At 39.7% G+C, this 23,216-nt stretch overlaps 1 protein-coding gene and 2 long non-coding RNA genes across 3 annotated transcripts in view; 2 read left to right on the plus strand and 1 right to left on the minus strand.

Annotated features, from left to right (window-relative positions):
* The window catches only part of LOC140227994 (protein phosphatase PTC7 homolog), a 76,370-nt gene that overhangs the window by 19,992 nt on the left and 33,162 nt on the right, over positions 1 to 23,216 (plus strand). The window contains exons 3-4 of the mRNA XM_072308390.1: positions 19,421 to 19,616; positions 20,775 to 20,898. Of these exons, the coding sequence (XP_072164491.1) occupies positions 19,421 to 19,616; positions 20,775 to 20,898 (320 nt within the window). The remainder of the gene's footprint in view (positions 1 to 19,420; positions 19,617 to 20,774; positions 20,899 to 23,216) is intronic.
* Positions 9,576 to 12,553, plus strand: LOC140227996 (uncharacterized). The gene is made up of 3 exons (XR_011901067.1): positions 9,576 to 9,952; positions 10,843 to 11,101; positions 11,585 to 12,553. It is a non-coding gene; the product is annotated as an uncharacterized lncRNA (long non-coding RNA).
* LOC140227997 (uncharacterized) lies at positions 13,038 to 16,984 on the minus strand. Its single transcript, XR_011901068.1, has 4 exons — positions 16,863 to 16,984; positions 15,916 to 16,046; positions 15,294 to 15,424; positions 13,038 to 14,737 (listed from the first exon to the last, which is right to left on the minus strand). It is a non-coding gene; the product is annotated as an uncharacterized lncRNA (long non-coding RNA).

The following is a 23,216-nucleotide window of genomic DNA, read 5'->3' on the forward strand; positions in this document are numbered from 1 at the left end:
TTTTTTTTTTTTTTTTTAAATAGGGTGAAAGACTATTAGTTTGGCTTAATACCCTCAATGTACATATTCCATGATATAACTCATTTCTTTCTCCCTGCAATACACTACAATGTACAATACAACATGTACACTGTACATGTACACTGTACGTGCAGTTACTATCATTACTCAGTATGCACACCATGGAGGACACTGACTGGATCTGTGCTGGTGCATCCAAAGGAGTAACTTTAGGTCACTTTGAAATATTCAGTTACAGTGTTGGTGTATGTATGAGTCAAGGCCAAGTGTGTTGTAACATACAGCTCTTATGAGCTGTTTATGACATTGATTTGTTGTTATGATATGGATACATGTGATTCATTGATGTGTACGCTGTACAATATGCATTCTCATACCATGAGAGCATAGGTTGTGTCAAACCACATTATATGAAGATGTAAGAAGTTTCACACAGAATTTACCATGTACAATGTGTACTTCTGTTCTATATTATAGGCCTACATGTCTTTGTGTAAGTCTGTCACCTAGTATTGTTCAGCTACTGATTACGGTCATGAACAATTTCTTTGTTTCTCAGTGAAAGAAATGAGCAGCAGGTCATTTGATGAGGATCCTTTTTTTATGTTAGTGTAGTTTGATGCTCCTTTTACCCTTTTACACTCCATCAGTCTACATTCACCATGTAATTCTGTCAGGCTGCTCTGTATGATGCCTCCGCCACGAAGTGACGCTGGAGGCATTATGTTTTGGGGTTTTCTGTCCTTCTGTCCGTCTGTCCGTCCATCCATAATGTATATTGTGGACAGCGTAACTAAAATAACGTTGGAGGTATCCTAACAAAACTTGGCATGTATGTGGGTAAAGTTCTACTGATCAACATTTGGGTGCACATGCTCAAGGTCAAATATCAAGGTCAAGGTCAAATGCTCAAAATTTCACTATTTCCCCCATATCTATGTAATGCCTGAAGGTACACTGTATTTATACCCCTGCCACACATAGTGTGAAGGGGGTATATAGGAATCACCGTGATGTTGGTCGGGCGGGCGGTCGGTCGGTCGGTCGTCGCGAACTCTTGCAGTTTTGAAGCAATTTAAATGAAACTTAGGTTAAATGATGATATTGAGGTATAGATGTGCAAGATATGTTTTTTGTGTTTGTCGGACAATGCGTTGCCATGGTAACCATAATTTTACCAAAACCTTGTGGATTGAATTAAGCAGTCAATTTCAAAATTGGTATCTATGAGCGTGTTTCTACTGAGCGACGAAAATTCGAGGTGATGCCAGCCAATGTGTGGTGATACCGGCCGATGCCGGCCGATGTCGGGCGATACCGGCCGATGCGTGGCGACACCTCGAATTTTTCCTCAGTAGAAACAGATCGGGTAGTGGCCGATACCGGGTGATGCAAGATGCTCCGTCGTCCACCTATTGAGGTGGTCGATGCGTGGTGACGCGAAGGGCGATTCTCAGTAGAAACACACTGGGTAGCGAAATTCGTGGTGTATCGGACGTCTAGTATTTCTCCCCGCGCTTTTCAATCGGTTCATCGCACTCACTCCTTCGACACATGTGTACAAAATACGTGTGTACACACAGCGACCGTGTTCGCATCATGCTTTGTTTGTACCAACTCCCTTGTGTACGTGTTATAGGCCCTATACGTTAGGTTACATGTGAATTGTGGCATTCATTGTCTATTGTTCGCGTGATTAACAGCCTAACTTATTGCATTACTAAGCCCTCATCACTTACTTTGATTTTACACCGCGTAATTTCATTTTATATTGTCTCGAATCGCGAGAGTACCACATTAGTATGTCGCAGCCTTGAGAAAATCTCAACTGGACCCTCGATCTCCAAAGATTTCTCATCAGTCAGTGGCAGGATACCAGTATGTTAGTTCGGGGTATATTGGATGGGGAGACGAAGAGAATAGAAATGGCTTATCAAAAAATAGCCGACGCAGTAGCAAAGCAGGCAGGGTTCGGATCGTAGCGCGCGTGACCCAATCTGTGACTTAAAAATACCTGACTTCCGGAATCGCCGCATTTGCACGTCACCTTTGCATCACCTCGTATTTTATCGCTCAGTAGAAACAGCTCGAGTGGTCGTAAAATACGAGGTGCTGCGTTGGACAAAATTCGTGGCGATACCAGGGATGTGAGGTGCTCTCAGTAGAAACACGCTGTATGATGATCTATAGACCTGTGTAGTTATGCAAGACACTCTTTGTGTTTGTACTTGGCAAAGCATTGCCATGGTAACCGCATGTTTTCTTCGAAATCTTGTGGAGTGAACAACTTCCACAAGACATCAATGTGTTAGTTTAAGGAAAATGTGTTGCCGTGGTAACCACTCATTTTTTGTATCAAAATAAACCATTCAAGCTATGAAGGTCAAATTTGGTGTGTATGATGGTCTTTAAGTGTAGTGATGCTGAGGGAAAGCATGTTTCCATTTGCTGCAGGTTTTATACTCAGTGTCAACTCTGTAATTGTACAGTTAGCTAAAATTATTCTGTTTCCAATTCGACAAATGCACAAACTTGGTATTAACGTCATTGCCCTCATGACATCACATACTATAAAGCAACACTAGGGGCGGGGGTATTAATCACCTTCAGTGATAATTCTAGTTTCTTCAGTCTTAGTGTATACAATGTACGTGTACTACCTAATAAAGATTCTCTAGAGAGAGTTTCGGGCTATGAGGTCAAAGGTCAAGTGAATATGTTAAAATTTTACTTTTTTCTCAATATACACTGTAGTCTCCAAAATGGTTCAAGGTATCTTCATGGAACTTGGTACATATGCTTACATACTGACTTGCAGTGATTATCTTGGGTATTTTGGGGTCACAGGTCAAGGTCAACTCCTCAAAATTTCACTATTTCCCTCATATCTGTGCAATGCCAGCAGGATTTTTCTTGAAACTTTGTCTATACTATACATGTATTACCCAATAGAGATTCACTGAGAAAGGTTTTTGCCAAAAATGTCAAAGGTCAAAAGGTCAAAGGTCAAGTTAAATGCTAAATTTCAGTTCTTTCTCCATATCTCGGAAGTGGCCAAGGTATCATCATGAATCGTAGATATCTATGCATGTACTGCCTGACAGTGATTCTCTTGGGAATTTAAGGGTCATTTAGGGTCAAAGGATAACGGTCAAAGGCCAGGGTTGAAAGTTAAAATTTTACTGTTTAATACTGATATTACACTTTTTCTCCATACCTTGGAAATTACTCAATGCATTTAAACTAATAAAAGGATCAAAAGTCAAGTAAAAACGCTTAAATCCCCAAATACCTGCTCTCTTAGACAATATAGCCATTTACGGCTATATTGTATCCAGTTAAACATAGTTTAAGAAAAGAAAAGTGAACAATCAACACATTTGTGTCATTTTAATATTTTTACCAATCTGAAACTGTCATCACACATTGTCAAGATGTACTATCTAGACCTACAGTGTATTGGGAGAACCATGTATTACAAGTATGGCGGAGGCATACCACATGGCGACATTTCTAGAACTTGTTTTGTGTTCATAATGCTCAAGTTTAATATGCCCTAATCTTGCAGTTGTCCCCTGAATGTTAGATGACTAATTCATTTCTTGTAATTACTGTACGATTATACAGTCTCTTGAATTCTACCTCATGCTTGAAAGTAATTGTCATAGGTATGTAGAATGCCCTATCCTTCTCCCAGATTAAAGATAATATAAAGTTTTGGTACCTCAAAAGTTCCCCTGAATTTCCTTGTCTTAGTTTGTGTTTCAGGTTAAAGTACCTTTCATATAACTAACACTGTGAGACTTACTCGCCCCAAAGTGCTCTCATGTCTTAGTAATCATGCAATTAACTGCGACCAGCAGCCCCGTACGCATAGCGTAATGGGGCTTCGCATTGTAGCATTCAGGATCATGACAGATTTAGTATCGCGGGTAAATATCAACTTAAAATCCACAAATTTCTTCAATTTGAAGACTTACCAATTAAGTTGAAGTATTGAAAACAGGCTTAGGGCAACGTTTGGTTCTGCCAATAGTCCTTTTCTGTTCGAATTGATGACTGAATGTGACTCGGTCGAGAGGACCATGGGAGAGCTACATACACTATTAATACTACGGCCAGCACATGCACACACATCACATGCACACAAATTTCAAATCCATGAACGGATAAGATGTTTGTGTGCGCTTGCGCTGGCCGTCAATTCAGTGTAGCTCTCCCAAGGTCCTCTCGACCGAGTCACATTCAGTCATCAATTCGAACAGAAAGGGACTAATGGCAAAATCAAACGTTGACCGAAGCCTGTTTTCAATACTTCAACTTAACTGGTAAGTCTTCAAATTGAAGAAATTTTTGGATTTTAAGTTGATATTTACCCGCGATACTGAATCTGTCGTGATCCTGAATGCTACAATGCGAAGCCCCATTTAGCTATGCGTATGGGGCTGCTGGTCGCAGTTACAGTGTAGCTATGCGTATGGGCTGCAGCACGCTGCTGGTCGCAGTTAGCTATGCGTATGTGGCTGCACGCTGCTGGTCGCAGTTATCATGCAATAATGGTTTCGTACAATACTGGTACTACCTCGCCGCCGTACGGCGGCGGTTCTGGTACGAAACCATTATTGCATGATTACTAAGACATGAGAGCACTTTGGGGCAAGTAAGTCTCACAGTGTTAGTTATATGAAAGGTACTTTAACCTGAAACACAATTTAAGACAAGGAAATTCAGGGAAACTTTTGAGGTACCAAAACTATCTCAGATTAACAGCAGTGTTGGCAATAAGCACTCCACTGATCTTTCACTCCATAGCACTTACTGTATACGCTATAATTTTCGCGTGCATAAATTTTCGCGAATTGCCGATATCACACATTTTCGCGAGTGGTTAAATTCGCGATTGGGGGACCGGAAAAAATATGAAGTGGCAAAGAAAGTGTGAATTTTCACCTTACTAGCAACGAATGCTACCACAGCGACTGGGCTGTGTATACTAGAGATTCTAGTAAATTAGTTAGATGTGGACATGCTATATGTACGTAAACAAGCTTAGCCAGTATGGTCTATTCGGTAAGCCGTAAAATGATCGTATCGTCAAGGCAAGGGATTCATTTTGGAAGGTAATATTTTCGCGTGTTGTTAATTTCGCGAATAGCTCCCGACTCGCGAAATTCGCGAAAATAAAACCCACGCGAAATATATAGCGTATACAGTATATGCCTGCCTCTGGGTGGTTGTTGACACCAAGCCTAATACATATTACATTATAGGTATATCCATTGTACTGTACACTGTGCTCTGGAACTAAATACAGTATAATCGCATAATCGGGCATCTGATAATCGGGAACCTCACTTAAATGACATACGCTTCCCAGAAACATTTCCAATGCATGTTATTTTCACTGGATAAATGGGCGGGAACCTCTGATAAACGGGACAATTTTTCTTCAAGCGATCTTTGATTTTGTTGATATTTTACACAAAAAATCTACCAAAATACCACAACAATATTTCAAAGATTCCCTATCAGTTGTCGTTTACATCAAACTTACAAAGCAAGCTTCAGTCTGGTGTGTTTTGACCTCCGTCCATCCAGTACACGTACATTTCAGCTCGCTGCCCGCCTTCGCTTTTCTGTACATAATGTGTATATATGGCGAGCTAGATCACTACATATTGACAACACATGTACACAGTGCAGTGATCGCGGCAAGCAAACAATCAAGCCGTGATGATTGAATGATTGAAGGACTTTTCATTGACGTTCCCATATCAATTCTGGGTAATCATTTCCCATGGTTGTGGATGCATTTATACGGAACGCCCTACGTGTCCAAGAATTCTACGAATGTTTAAGAAAGTGCTAGCTTTTAATCCACATATTTTGTGTTCGAAGAGAGGTGACAGAAGAAGAACCCGGTTGCGATTACTCTACATCATTGCGAGAATGGGAGAGCTAGAGGGTCGCGCCGAGGGGTAGCGTGGTTGTGTATTCATGTACATGTACAGTACGTCAGTATGCATGTGTGTGTGTGTGTGTGAGTGTGTGTGTGTGTGTGTGCACTACATGTACATGTCGTATGCCGTTAGTGTATGGTGAGTGCTCATCGCGAAATCGGGCACCCCGCTCAAAGGGGCCGTGTTTGCTACTCCCAACCTGTCTCGATTATGCGATGAATACTGTACTTGTCTCACTGAACCTCTCTTTAAGATGCTGCCCCTCCAACCCTGTTACAATGTTTGACTGTTTAGTACTCACTGATTTTAGAGGTAAGGTATTTAGTAAAAATCATGATATCTGGACTGGTTCCAATTGACCTGTATGTGGAGTGCAGATACACATGAAAGATTACCACTACAAAACACCACCAGTGTGATGATCACAGTACAGTGTATGCATGCTGTACGAAGAGCCAGAGTACATATTGCATTTATTCAATCTGTTAAAACAAACTGTCTGTGTGGCTTGATGGAGCACCTACATTGTACTCATCCCTGTCCCGTAGAATACACTTTTGCCTCTTGACTTGTTTAAATGTCCTTCCTGCTGTTACAATGTAATCTCACAACTGATTCCAGTAATGTCAGAGTTGTTGGTCATTTACAACAGCACAAACTAATTTACATTCAGATGCACTTGAGTATAATAAAAACAACTTTCTTTTGACTACATTTGTGTTTTCCAAGTGTAGACAATGAGTGTATTCATGATGTGTACACATCATATTTTTACAGTACTAAAGAGATTAACTGTGTTTGCCGTATCATGTAAGCAAATCTAGCTTTTATTTTTTCAAATCAGGACTTTCGGTTTTTTTGCGAGTGGTTAAATTTGCAATCATAGATTACACTGTTACAGCAATAGACAGAGAAATTGGTATCATCAAGGAGGTTGAAGAGATGGAGTAAAAAAAGAGTTATTCCCTTTCAAGGGTGCCGGAAGCGGGGGGCGGGGTGGGCACTTGCCCCCCCCCCCCAAACAAAAAGTCACTGATTTAAAGACCAAAATGAACAATAAAGGCATATTTATTGTCTAAATGTTGTAATTTCATAACTGAAAATGCAAAAATCATAATACACTAACAACATACATTATTGTATCTATACACTAATAGTAACTTATGAGTAAATTTAGTGTACAGATGGTACTGTAGCCTCGTGTCCTTGAGTGTGCCCACTGAAACATACCTTTAGTAAACCTTATATTTTTCATTTTCTTCTTTGCTTTCTAGCAGTATAAGAATATTTTTTATTGTTCGAACGATGCGATCCCGTTTAAGCTTTTAATGAGTACATTTCAGATAAATTGCAAAGTGAAAGTGGCTCGCTCGTTCTGCTTGTACTTATAGTAAAATAAAAAGTTTTCTTAAGTTATTATCATAGTCCTTCGTAGTGATTTCTTTTACCATGTTTAATTCCTCAGAAATTTAATTTAAAATGCTCTATGAAAGCGACTTTTATACTCTGTTTTTACAAAAAGTCCCTACCGTGGGAGGGGTATTCCCCCTCAGACACCCTCCCCCCTTGGTCGCTTCGCTCCCTCGCCGAGGATCTCACACCATTACATTATTATGTACTCCCGTATGTAATAATCATAGTCCTTCGCACTGATTATTTTTCCCTATGTTTAATTCCTTAGAAATTTGCTTTTAAATGGTCTATAAACGCGATTTTTGTACCCTGTTTTACAAAAGCTCCCTACAGTGGGGGGTATCCCCCTTTCCACACCCCCCCCCCCTGCTCGCTCGCTTTGCTCCCGCGCCGAGGATCTCACATCGTCACATAAATGTGCCCCCATTGAGATTTTGCCCCCCAAAACCAGAAGTGTTCCGGCGCGCTTGTTCCCTTTGATCTATGTTCGAAGCCGCCGCTCAGAAATATATGAAGCATGTGCCAAACGGGATCTGCCACGCCGATAAGAAGACAATTGACTCGTGTCTCATTGCATAATCACCAGCCACTTTCAAAGGAAGATATGTCTTTGTGATGGTAATTACTTTTCGCTATCCCTTCTTATAAAAGGTAGGTAGTACAGACGCGAGGATGCGGGAACAGAAATTGAGGGAAAAATGCTGAAATGAAAATGAAAATTACTCGATTGGGCATTCGTGGGCACTAATCTGATATATCTATCAATAAAGAATCATACTTGAAGATTATTACATATTAGTTTCATTTGGGCAAATTAAGTGGAAAAGTGATAAAACCAGCTTTCCAGGATGGTACAGTTTTAAACATTTTCACATAATACAGCTCTTATTTACACTTTTGCGCAAATTTCTGAACGGAATTGACTTTTGTTTTACATGTTTTATTATTGAGTGAAATTTCATTTCATTTCATAAATAAATAAGCAAAATATGGCCAACATTATGATAATGTTCAAGATGAATCTTGAGATTGCTCAGCAAGACGGCGGCTTGGAACATCGATCATCAAAGGCACAAGTGCACCTGTGGAATTCTTTTGTACATCAATAGAAATCTGACAACTGTTTGAATGATTACAGCCAGTTGGAACTCCATGTAGAACCTCCTTGGTGTCATTTAATAATCAGGAAGAAATGTGCCTATCCACTTACACAACAGGGGGAACCAAAGTGGGGCCGGATTTTCATATTTTCATTTTCTTGAAAATGCATTGTCAAATTTGTTTTCTTTCCATTGATGAAAGGCAGTCTGTTAATCAGTCACAATAAAAGTAACTCAATGCGAGAATTCATTGATTTGGAAAACACACAATATTACCTGCTGCTGTTAAGGATTAAAACTAGCACTGGCTTTTGGGCAGAAGTGGAGTAGTCTGGTGGATATGATGCCTGTCTAATAATCAGGAGATCATTGGTTCGAGTAAAACCTGAGTATGTGCATGTATGCATGTTATTGTCTCGCCCACTGGAGGTGAAGGCGAGACTGAGGGATCCAAATGGTGTCCGTCCGTTGTCCGTCCGTCGTCCGTCCGTCGTCCGTCACAAATGTTAAAGGGGGAGTCTTTTAACTCGGACATTGGGGCTATATAGAAGGTATTTGAGCTCACTAACACGATTCTGGCGTTTTTATCCACCAAAAATTGCTCAGTAACAAGAAATCGCTCAAAATGTTCACTGATTTGGGAACGCCCCCAAAAATTGGCAGCTGATTGGCTTATGCGATTTGACGTATGAGGGGGGAGACCCCGCGAAGCCACCGAGTTCGTCTAATGCGTTGGCAATGTAAAATGAGTGAAACTTTATCTATTTTTAAATCAAGATTTAACCAGTTCTGACAATCTTTGCGTCCCAAAAGTGATTTGAATATGTTGTTTAGACATTTTAGTAGAGGCCCAGTGACGCCACTGACTTTTTTTTGAACACTTTACCCATGATAATTGCCTTTTTGGATCCGGTTTACGTTTGGAAAAAACTAGATATTTTCTGCGAGAGAAAAAGACAGGTAGACGTACAGACAGCCGCTTTACTGCTGACCGTACATTGTGACTCTGTGTTGTGTGTGCATGGATGATAACAACAAATTTCAACTGGAGACTGGATGGCACTCTAATTTTACGATAACAGCATACCTTGCTAGCTCCGCGGAGATCGCGTTGCATTAGCTTTATACACGGTAAACAAGCTGGTAGCAGTACGTGGTCAACAAGACAGTGTTCTCAATATGGATTCAGACCTGGATTCGCCTTTCTGGCTGCTACCCCCACCGAGATGATGAAGGCGAAGGTAAAGCAGCCCCTCGTCAGCTCCAGCTCCAGCCCCACGCAACCCTAAATCTAATCTGTATTGAGTTTATCCCGCCCGTAGCCGTACCGTTCTGGAGTATATGAACCCGACTCTTCACCTCCCGCCCCCGGGGCAGTGGCCCGTGAGGATGCTGCTCGAGGAACAGGGTGATGGCAACGAGCCCGCGACGAGGTTGGGACTTGGAAGATAATAATTGGTAACTATCATTAGTATCAAGTACGCTGAGAGTCTAGATAGTTCACTCTAACGTTAGGCCTAACGTTAATTTTTACAGAATGCAGGTCGATTGGGGTCGGAAAAATCAAAACAGAATTTTGTTTACAATACAACATTAACGTGAAACTGGAGTGGAAGAGGGACATCGGTAAACGACGGTATGAATTGAAAGGCTATGCACTGAGCTGGCGAGGCAGATGTCATACTTGAGCTCGCATATCTCTCGATCTCATTCATAATGTCACAAGGACAAACTGATTTTTCAGATCCCGATATTTTTTTCCCGCATTTAACAGTATTTTACTTGAGTCCTGGTATAAACTTTGATGTAATTCATAGTACTGTACCTGTATACGCATGTACCCGGTATATAAGGAGGTCATTTCTCTGGCCCAAAGGACCTTCCTATCATGAGGTAATCGACTGGTAAATTCCAACCAAGTTTGTTTTCACTAGGCCCTCCTACTACAGTTTCACATGTAAATTGCCGAGCACAAGACAAGTTATGAAAGGATAAGTGAAAAACTGCTGTTTGCAATAAGGTACAAGTGTTTGCCGGCCATACCATAACTGCAATTTCAATTACTGTATGTGGCTGGGCTAAGCAGTGGTTTGAAGAGTCTGGTATCAGTGGTAACCTCTCTGGCAGTAGGGGTTCCTACAGGCCTAGTCATGAACGATATTTTGTTCACACTTGCCTAGAACTCAAACAATGATTTCACTAATGACTAATAGGCCTATAGTCTAAACCTCATTGTGTGACAGTGCAGTACATACTTCAAAACACCAACTAATAAACACAAAGAAGGAAATAGGAATGTGTTGTTCGTTATGTTTCTTCTTTTTTTTTCATGTTTTCTTTGTTTTCAGGTGCCTCTGTCGCAGCTGTGTTCCCACATGACCACTGCCAGGGAATCCGTTTGCTGCAAAGAGACAGAGCACATAATGGACAAGATTGAGAATTACAGTACAGCGAAAGACATTTCGATGCTCCAATGCGCTGTATTATAGCACATCCAGGTTTCTCAACTGTGGGCCTCGATGAATGGGTGAAAGAAACTGGAAGCTACCAGGACACCCAACAGTAGGCCTATGGAGAAGGTGCTTGAACAAATGCTGCAGATAACAAGTGAGTTTGTTAGGCACATTTAATTCCCTATTTTATTTTCCAAATGTTGCAATAAATATTAGGCTTTTTTCATATCCCTGATAATTTCCTAATGAATTTTATGGTGTCATTATACGATTCTACGTAATCAGTATTATGAAAGATCCATTCACATTGTGTAATTTTATTCCTGTTCTCACGATTTCTAGAGTAACACTTATGTAATATATTATCAAATTTTAGTCCCTTTGCATTCCATTTCATTTCATTTTTGTTTCAATTTCAGGCAGTCAATACATGTTTTTATACATGTATTTTATCCTGCCATCATACAGTCGTCCCCAAAATAATGACTACCATACCCCATGGGTCCCATTTACATTGTCTAATTTAAATCCTATTCTCAAGATAAATTCCTAGATGAACACATGATGTCATATAATAGGATTATCAAATTTTACTCCTTTTGCATTCCATTTTGTTTCACTTTTGTTTCAATATCAGGCGATCAAGACATGTTGCATACCGGTAACTGGTGAGATGATGCTGGACATTTCTGGGCCAAAATGTGAGAGTCCTACTGCCATCTTCTGCTGTTAGAAAAATCTGATAAACTCATCCATCAGAAATAGTGACAGGCTTTCATTTTGTACAGGTTGTAATAAGACTGTATATGCAGCACTGATATTGGGTGTAGAATGTGACAACTTGTCACATTGCGATCTGCTTAATGGGAATGTGGTCACAGTGTAGAAATGCATCAGATAAGTTTGTACATTGCGAAATGTCACATGTATACTTTGTCAGACACCTTGTCCATTACCGGTATGTTGGGTATACTGATGATATGCAGCGTCCAACACCAACTCATCAAGGCACACAGCTGAGAAACATGCTGTTGGACTTCAGCCTCTCTGTACAAATGATCTACAGTACATTGTATTTTATTGTAATTTATTGATGCATGTTCAGTGGAACCTCAATATTATAAGCAGTGATATGACAAACTGTAGTTATAACAAGATCTTGATATACAGGAGTGATATCTCTGGTCCCATAATGCACCTCATTATAACAAGATTCGACTGTATGTCAAATGCACTCTTGTCTCAATTCTTACTCTTACTATGCTCCCCCTCTCTCTTTTGTAATGTAGATCTACTGCATGTTTTAGCAATTGGAAAATGACACTTTCACAACCATACAACTGAAGGTAATTTTGATTGTGTAGAATTGACATGTTGAACAGCTATGTTGTCAATCATGGTCACAAAAAACAAATAACGATCTAATACAATTAAGATGCTGTAGCCTTTCCGGCAATAGCTTCACAGCCTCTATTTAGAGAACAGGACCAAGTCTAGTTACGAACTCATTGAACTGGAATGTAGCTGGCTCATATAGTAGTATTCTGTCATGAACCAGTATTCATTTGTCAAACATTCCTTCCAGCTGATAACACCAATTATATTTTGTAAGCAAATGAAAAAAAAAAGTGTGTTGTGTTTTCTATATGTAGTTGGAGCGGTTGTAGTAATACAGTACATGCAGTATAAATTCATCCTTATTAACAAAAAAAGATTAGCTTCATACAGACACATGAAAATGCACAAACATACACATATACACACACCCTCAGTACACTCATGCATATCAGATACAAACACACACCAACATCAGACACACATAGGATGAATATATCATTGATATATTTGCCCTATGTTTGTCTGATGTTCCCCCTCATGGAATGGATAGAAATATTCCCCTCATAGATATATGTACAGGTAAGATTTGTATGGCATTGTACACGTGTTATGTATGCGATTTGCATGTTGGTGGGAGTGTTCAAGTGATGCCTGTTTGAAGGTGTTTGTGGGTATGTGTGTAGTATGGCAAAGGGTGTGTGTGTGTGTGTTGATGTGTGTATAGATAGGAGACCAAAGAAAATTAGTAAAAGGGAGTGAGGAAAAGTAGGGGAGGGGTATTGTACTTACAGGAGTGAGATTGTAAAACCCTACCAGTGTGTTATCTCCATATCCTAATGTTGGAACAAAATGGGATTTATTCCACTGGATCAATGGCAGCTGGTCAGTCAAGCACGCATGAGTGACATCCACATTTGACATCAAATCAGTCCGGAAGAGTTATCTTTTCCACATACATACTGTATATTTCATATCAATATTATGAGACATTCTCATGTAACATTGAATCAAAAGCTTTGTGATTTCTTCTTCACTATACAGAAATCTCTACAGAACTCAAATTTAGGATAGAAATAATATATGTATTGCAAGTGTACATATACAAAACAATACAGGTGAGTGATGTTATTCAATCTTTCACACATTTAAAAATGTGTACAAATGTGTGAATGTATGTGAGCATATGTGCATGTGGGTGTTTGCTTGTGTGCACATTTTCAGAAGTACCTATCTGCATGAATAATTATGAATGTCTGAGTCTGAGTGACCTAGCAATTGTTCTTTCATAAGACCCCTGACACCATATTCATAAGAAAAAACAATGCTTAACTTTTAATGCTTGACTTCAATGATTATGTATGGAGAACTACATGTATAATAGATATCAACAGAATAATTCCCCAACTAGACTTAAGCATCGCATTATGAGTGCGGATTCTCCCTGTGGATGCATTCCAGGTCTCGGAACTTGAGTAACTGGGCCTAAGTCTGCTTAAACACAGATGAAGATTATGTAAAATGTTAATGCTTAGAACACATCTTGTTCTCCTTTTTCATAAATCTGTGAATCATATACCAAGAGTAAATTATTGCATTTATTCTCAAAACTACATGTATATACAATTTTTTTTCAATCCCTTTTGAGTGTGTTGTGTTCTATAATGCATGCACATCTGATTCTAAATTATCTTGTCAAAAATATCAATATTTGCTCATAAGAGTGATGAGCTCTAATCTATAACAGCAAACATGCTATGATAAAACCATAGTAAGGGACAGCATTCATGTAGAAATCTTCTAAACTTACCATTTTAATACAACACTAAATATCTCTACAGAATAGTGTTAAGAATGCAAGCTCATCTGTCCATAAATATGGTCATTTATGCTTTAAACATCAACAAAAGAATACACAGTTTTCCTTTTGTATCCACATGACTCCTGTATTGCAAATGAATTATGATTTTGCTATTAAAAGGACAATATTCAATTGGCAAAGAAATGGTCTTTGAAACACTATATCAAGTTGGCATCATATTGTTTGTGATGAAATGCTACATACATGTTATACAGACGGGACACAACAGTAACCAAGGTGATCTTATCTTGTCTTTAGATGATCACTCATGAATAGAGCGCATAAGAATGCTGGGTATGCATAACAAAATTTTGAGTGTTTGTATCCAACATCTGACAGAAGAACAGATGAAAAAATCATTCCACAAAAAATTTGTATCATATTGTACATAATATGAACTTCAATCTCAATTGCAAGGATTCCTGAAACCATCACATCATTTGTCAGGTGCAAATTGTCTCCTGTGATATTCAATAACTTCCTCCCTTGGATGACACACGATGGCACTCACAAGGGGAGGCGTTGAAGGCTGGCAGGATGCAGGAGTTTTGTCATCGTACTCCACAACAGCAGAAAGGACATCATCAACATGTGCTGTAGAAAATTCAACAGAAAGAAACAAAGGGACACACAAAATAGATGGAATTAAGGTGTTTGCATTGGTTATTAGCAACAAAGTCCTTGAGGTGTCATGAACAGAAACCACCATTTTGATAATGACATTAAAAAAATCTTTGCAAATTCATATCAAAATTGGGGTTTGTCCTCCTCAATGCAAAGACTTGATTTGAGAATGCCAAAGTAGCCATTGGTCATGGAATGTGGAGTGTTGGTCTTCGGGAATGGAAAACTGACTGCCTCCCTTCTATGACTTCTGATTAGTGGAACAGGCATAAGACCTGCCCCTCCACCCCCCCCCCCCCTAAAAAAAAAGAAGAGAAAATGTATATCTTGACCTTTTAAAATTGATCATTTTATGTGTACTCAGTGGTCAAGAAAGCCATGCTTCTACAAAGACAAACAAATAATAAAATGTGTAGTTGACAAATTGTGCCATTCTAATATTTTTCTCTTCATTGTAATTGGTCTTGTAACGTGAATTCATTTTCTTCCAATATTGCATAAAATATCTACGCCATTCTTTACGAACCTTCACACTAGAAGACCCAGCCTTGTATTTCGGCTTCACAATCTGGTAGAGCAGATCACCTGTTGCACCTCGAGCTTGCCTCCGGTCTGGATTTGTGTTGCACACTGTAATGCAATGCTGCCAGCTGAACCCTGTAATTAGTAATAGCATAGAGAGGATTGAATTAAAAAAAAAAAAAAGTCTATGTAGGCCTGTAAGAACATGGTTAACTAGATGCATGTAGGAACTCTTGGGAGAAACAAATACTGTTAGTCACAAATAATAACTGCCATTAGTACTTCCCCACATTCAACATTGTAACCAGGGCAAGTGAAATTGTAATGACGACAACTGAAAATAAACTACTGCAGAAAGTGACTTTTTTTTTGTACATGTAAACTATGAAATCACATTACATTAGTCAACTAATATGGGAAACATTTTGGGACCTTTTAAAATTGATCATTTTATGTGTACTCAGTGGTCAAGAAAGCCATGCTTCTACAAAGACAAACAAATAATAAAATGTGTAGTTGACAAATTGTGCCATTCTAATATTTTTCTCTTCATTGTAATTGGTCTTGTAACGTGAATTCATTTTCTTCCAATATTGCATAAAATATCTACGCCATTCTTTACGAACCTTCACACTAGAAGACCCAGCCTTGTATTTCGGCTTCACAATCTGGTAGAGCAGATCACCTGTTGCACCTCGAGCTTGCCTCCGGTCTGGATTTGTGTTGTACACTGTAATGCAATGCTGCCAGCTGAACCCTGTAATTAGTAATAGCATAGAGAGGATTGAATAAAAAAAAAAATGTCTATGTAGGCCTGTAAGAACATGGTTAACTAGATGCATGTAGGAACTCTTGGGAGAAACAAATACTGTTAATCACAAGTAATAACTGCCATTAGTACTTCCCCACATTCAACATTGTAACAAGGGCAAGTGAAATTGTAATGACGACAACTGAAAATAAACGACTGCAGAAAGTTCCTTGTCTGATTGGAAAGTGACTTTTTTTTTGTACATGTAAACTATGAAATCACATTACATTAGCCAACTAATATATGGGAAAAATTTTGGGGCAAGAAAAAAAAAAAGGATATTGAAGATTTCACTTGTCTAATGACAAATGGGCAAGTGAAGACAAACAATAATGCCCAGTCCTAGATCAATTCAATCTAATAATTTGTTTTGGAACATACCATCCTACCATTCGGTTACTACGTACAACTCTTTAGAGCTTTATTGGGGAAGCAAGGCAGTCCCACTCGAAACGCCAGACAGAGCTTATCAACCTATCTAAACCGTGAAACTGTTAGTAAATAATATGATACTAGTAGAATATTAGCAATAGGCCGAGGCCATAACCAGACGCCGTGCGAACCCCGTCCCGATTTATACAGCAACTGGGCTGTGTATAGATCTAGTTACGATACTCATATGATAGCTAGAGAGTCGTCTATACAGAACATACCCGACTCTATAGATCTAGAGATTTAGAGTCTCTGTATACATTGGTCTCGTGTTTCTATCTCGACTCTATTATAGAGTCGTCTAGACCGTAGACGCTATACAGAACATACCCGCTTTCTCTCCAGCTTCAGAACTGCTGATCCGCTTTGTTTTTCAGCTCTCTGACGATCGATGGGATTGGCTTCCAGTTCCCAGCTTGATGACAGGGATAGCTATGGGCTGTAGGATCCTCTTTTTGGGCACAAATCCTAGCCGAGTATACAGCCCCTCCTCTACTAGTTTACATGTACTTTAACTTGGCTCCAATCCTCCAAGCGATCACTGCATACGAGGCTGTACAACCTGACGACTATAACGTTGAATAGAAGAACCATTCATCGCATGCATCCCACTGGCACTGCACTGCACTGCACTGCTGGGCTCGCTTCAGCAAATGAAATGAGTCTCAAAACCCAATTCTTTCGAATGGCGTCATCTTTAGCCTAGGGAAGTTGTGCAGACTTACACCCATCTTTTGTGTCTTTGCTGCGGTGACGACACACCTCCACAGACCACAGCATATTCTTGAAATATTTTCTCTAACTTTCCTACAAATACACAAGACTCACTGCACTGTGAAGTACGGTATACGGCGAGACAGTCGGCACTATGAATATAGAATACCCCCTCGTACGTCAAAGTGTCACCTGACAAGGCACGTGACCGGTCCTTGCTTTTTCTGGGGGCGTTCCCGACTACCCGAAAAATGAGCGATTTAGGCGATTTCAACTGAGATTTTTGAAGTTCACAGATCTCGTTGAACAAAAGCATATGCGATTTCTAATAGTATTGACACAGTATTTTCATATGATCATGCATTATAAAGTTAAAAGACTGCCCCTTTAAAGTTTACCTGCAAGACTCTCTTATGATGCATAACTTGGCAACTGTTACAGCAATGGCAGCCACACATGGGTTATAGAAGCACTAGGGGTATCTTCATGTTATGGTATTGTCGGAGGTCATGTGATGATGTCAAAGGTCATTTGAGGTCATATATTAAAGAGTATGTGCAAGACTCTCTTTTCTATGTTAAAGTTTACCTGCAAGACTCTCTTTTGACAAATAACTTCACATAAGTTGCTTGGATTACAACCTAACTTGGGTCATAGATGCACTAGGGGTACCTTCATGTTATGGGGGGTACCTTCATGTTATGGTGCCGTTGGAGGTCACAGGATAAGGTCAAAAGTCATTTGAGGTCATACGTTAAAGTTTACTTGCATGTCTCTCTTATCACACGTAACTCGACACATATTGCTACAATGGCAATCAAACTTGGGTGATGGATGCACTGGGGGTACCTTCAATGTTATGGTGCCGTAAGAGGTCACATGATAATGTCAACGGTCATTTGAGGTCATACGTTAAAGTTTACTTGCAAGACTCTTCTTATCACATGCAACTCAGCACATGTTGCTACAATGTCCGTCATCTGTCCGTCGTCTGTCTGTCCGTCCGTCGTCCGTCACAAATGTTAAAGTTTACCTGCAAGACTCTCTTATGATGCATAACTTGGCAACTGTTACAGCAATGGCAGCCACACTTGGGTGATAGAAGCACTAGGGGTATCTTCATGTTATGGTATCGTCGGAGGTCATGTGATGATGTCAAAGGTCATTTGAGGTCATATATTAAAGAGTATGTGCAAGATTCTCTTTTCTATGTTAAAGTTTACCTGCAAGACTCTCTTTTGACAAATAACTTCACATAAGTTGCTTGGATTACAACCTAACTTGGGTCATAGATGCACTGGGGGTACCTTCATGTTATGGTGCCGTTGGAGGTCACAGGATAAGGTCAAAGGTCATTTGAGGTCATATGTTAAAGTTTACTTGCAAGACTCTCTTATCACACGTAACTGGACACATATTGCTACAATGGCAATCAAACTTGGGTGATGGATGCACTGGGGGTACCTTCATGTTATGGTGCCGTAAGAGGTCACATGATAAGGTCAACGGTCATTTGAGGTCATACGTTAAAGTTTACTTGCAAGACTCTTCTTATCACATGCAACTCAGCACATGTTGCTACAATGGCAATCAAACTTGGGTGATGGTAGATGTCTCTTGGGAAGTTGAAGGTAACCACAAGGTCAAAGGTCACAGACAGGGGTCAACAAACTTTTAGGGCCCAATGTTAAGTTTTTAGGGCGCATTTCGTTTATGGCTCATAACTTTTGATCCCTTTGTCCGTTTGTGACCAAACTTGGACGGTAGATGTCCCTTGGGGAGTTAAAGACCATCACAAGGTCAAAGGTCACAGAAAGGGGTCAACAAATTTTTAGGGCCCAATGTTAAGTTTTTATGGCGCGTTTCGATTATGGCTCATTACTTTTGATCCCTTTGTCCGTTTGTGACCAAACTTGGATGGTAAATGTCCCTTGGGGTGTTGAAGGTCACCAAAAGGTCAAAGGTCATAAGCAGGTCAATTAACTTCTTGGAGTTATAAAAAATATTAATTCCTTGTACGCGAATGGGCGAGACACAATTTGGCACTTGCCTTGTTTTTTTTATCATGGCTACTACTAACACGCTAAATAATTGGTGCTTATTTACATGTACGTTGATGAAGGGCAATTTGTCAGTCAGTTGTAATGACCATACATTGTACCTTGTCTGTGCAGGGAGCAGTACAGCCTGCATTGTCATCTTTGATGGTGATAACAGGACTGTTGCATCTGCTAATCTTGGTGACTCTGGATTCCTCATCGTCAGAGGAGGGAGGATAGTCCACCGGTCAGAAGAGCAACAGCACTACTTCAATACACCGTTCCAGTTGTCAATAGCGCCCCCTGGCCTAAGAACTATACTGAGTGACAGGTGAGTGATTAATTTCATGTCATTTTTTTTTGGAAATAAAGTCAGTCCGTATTCTTGGCAAGTTTGGTTGATTATGCAGAAATACATGTACACATACTATAAAACGAGGAATGTTCACGTGCATTTTAATTTCGCGAGCGCCAAGATTCACAGAATTAAAATGCATGCGAAATTTCTTATCTACACTATATGCATTGAACGCAAGTGGCAATTTGCGAAAATTTCTTGCCACGAAAAAGGCTGTCGGCTCCAATTCGCAAAAATTTTGTGCCGCGAACATATCATGTTTTACAGTAGTGGCAAACTGGCTTCAAGAGGAAACTGTACAACTAGTAGTCTTTTTGAGGAGTGCATGTTTTTCACATATTGCTCTGGATATTGCTCTGAATATCCTCAAGTGCTGCTCTGATTTTGACATCTGTTCAAATAACTTTTTCCTTGAGATGTATGACCCTCTGAACGTCTAACAACCTTTGGAAACCAGCAAGAAGTGAATTGCAATTTTTTTTCCCTAATTCATAATTTTAAGGAAATAGACATTGCTTGCAAGAAGTAAAGTTTCAAGAAGGAAATGTGTGTAGCGGGTAATGCTGACATACCTTTTATGTTATGTACACTGTACATATACTTGCGGTTGATAGTGAGCATTATTTGCAATAATGATGTTTCAAGTTCACAATAACCTAGTGCTGTGCGAGCAAATTGGCAGTTTTTAAAGTTGTGCTGATGTGAAAGTTACTTAGTAGGAGACATGGAAAACTGGTCTCCTGAAAATGCATTCAAAGAACTCTTTCAGTAAATGGTCTTAGTTCCTTATGTGAATATTGGTAAATAGAACACAAGGGAAGAGTTTGCCTTCAGTGAAGTGGGATAAATTACTTGTAGTGGAATTTTTAATGTAACTTGGTACCCGGTTGCATGAAGAAAAACATGCAGAACTTACAGGAGAAAAGCTTGGACACCAATACTGTAGCACACCATTTACAAGGTATAAACAGTACATTAAGACTAAAATGCAATGTGTACTGAATCATTATCTAATCATTGTAATGCAAGAGTTCCTGTATTCAGAGCGATGTGCTATATTTCATTGTGCTGGCTTGATTAGAGCCAGTCGTGGATTTCGTGTGATTGCAAATGTTTTTCCCTTTCCTGCAGCCCCCACTCAGCGTCGAGTTCCCTCTTCAACGTCCGAGAAGGTGACATCATCCTCATGGCAACGGATGGCCTCTTTGACAATATGTCTGAAACCATGATTCTCGGTGAGCTCTCGAAGCTAAAGGTGAGTGCAATTGTGTTTCCATCATCTAAATAATCTCACAGCAGATAAGCAGTTTGTATGTTTGTAGTGGATATGTCATGATGCACCCTTCAAGACAGTGAATTGGTACGTATTATGGAGACATTCACGGTATTCATGATAAGAGTCATATCCATCAGTGATAATTCAACTCAAAGCTGTGCCTCTTCCCTTCCAATGTGATTTTAGTATAATCTTTGCAAGATACTTGGATGACACGACATTGGATAGTATCGAATGGGATAGTAGAAAGTATGCGTCCCTGATACAAAGGGCAATGTTTTCTGATAGTCAGTGAAGTGAGGCAATTAATCAATGGATTACTCATCCCAGTCCTCACCTATCTCTGACTGACTTCTCTCATGTTCACAGTGGACCCTGTGCCGTGGGGACAGTCGCCAAAAATCATCTTTTTTACTACTGACTATTCACATTGTTATTTCAACTATCCCCAAGCTGTGGGTGCAATTGGGGCTTTGGGGGGGGGGGGGGGGGCTGCCACTTGAAACCAGACTTTGCACATGCACACATTTGATGAATACAACTGGGTGCTATCAATTATATGACCAAAGATCACTCTCCCTTTCAAATCTGTCCATGGACCGGACTTGCTTCGCTGGGATGGGGGACAAGTCCCAGCTAGTGTTCACATTATGGTTTGGGAGGGGAAAGTCCTGTGGCATGGGTATTTCCCCATGATGCGGGGACCAGTGTGAATGCGGGGTGTATTAGCCAACTGATGTTAATAATACGGCCTGTAGTGCATTACAGTGCAGACCAACTTGTACTATAGGGCCTACTGCACCAGTAAACTGGGTAGCGTCACTGACATACTGCAGTGAGTCAGCACAGTTTAGATAGCACTCTTGGATCCCTGGTACCATTACGCAGACTTGTGTAACAGCTGAAATGTGGTCATCCACACTAAGTTGATTTTGTGTGTGCATGCCCACTTAAGCTGTTGCAAATATATGTTCAAATATTAGACCCTAAATCAGTGGTGGTTTGTGGTAAGAGTACATAGCATTGATAACACAATGCCTAATGCAGATGGGCCAATGATGCAATGATTCATATTGTAAAGCAAAAATGTGCTATATGAATAATGATCAGTGCTTGTGCATGTTACATTGTATACATTCTCACTTTGATTCTGCTTCGTGAGAGGTATGGTCTTCTATAAAATGGAACATAGTTATGCTTGTTATCATTGAATAGTTTTATTTTCATACTTTATCAAAATAGAATACTTCTGGATGTAAACATTATTTTGAAATTTGTTACAATATTTTCAATAGACATCAAAATATTGGAAGTGGAATGCATGCAGATCACATTATTCGTCTTCATTTTTATTTTGTTTGTTTTTATGTATACGCATATTGCAGCCAAGCTATTGACATTAATTTTACAAGGTTACATGAGCAGAACCATAGCTGGGTGGATTAAGTGAGAATCACAGAGCTCTAGAAAACAATGCACATGAAATTAAGTTTTGCCACAGCTACCCATATTTCTTAATTGATTTGTGTATGCTTCCTCCAGGAAATGTTGTCAAAGGCATTTGTCCGTGCATCCTTCAGTCCATCTGTCCTTCTGTCTGTAATATCTTTTGTAGACAATGTCCAGATGAAACTGAAGAACCATTCAAGGTATCCTATCAAAACTTGGCATAGACATCAATGCATTTGAGTGGATGAAGCTGCGCCTATCAGCTTGTGAGCACACATGCTCAAGGTCAAAGTTCATTGGTCAAGGTCAAATTTTAATTTCACTATCCCCTTTCCCTCCGCCTCCCCCTCCCCCACCCATTTTTCTGCAAAGCCTGATTATATTACCATAAATCTTTAGTGTAGACATGTGTTACCAAATAAATATTTCTTTAAAAAAGTGTTTTGGGCAATGGGGTCAAAGGTGAAGTGAAAATGCTAAATCTGAAGAGTTTTTCTTCATATTTCAGATATAGCTCAAGGTATCCTCATGAGACTTAGTTCTTACATGTACATGTATTGCCTGAGGATGATTCTCTTGAGAAGTTTTGGATCATGGGGTCAATGGTCAAGAGTCAAAGGTCAGGTTGAAATGCTAAAATTACACATTGCTTAATGCTAATGTGACACTATTTTTTCCATACCATTGTATACCCTCAGTTAAACTTGGTCTACTGTACATTTTATATTAACCCGTTGAGGACAGACTAATTTTGCCAAAACACGCATTTCCCATAGACATGTGCCCGAGTATACTTGGGACTCGTCCTCAACGGGTTGACTGCACAATGATTCTGTAAGGAAATATTT

This window comes from Diadema setosum, chromosome 4, assembly GCF_964275005.1.
Source record: "Diadema setosum chromosome 4, eeDiaSeto1, whole genome shotgun sequence".
NCBI classification, from domain to species: Eukaryota; Metazoa; Echinodermata; class Echinoidea; order Diadematoida; family Diadematidae; genus Diadema; species Diadema setosum.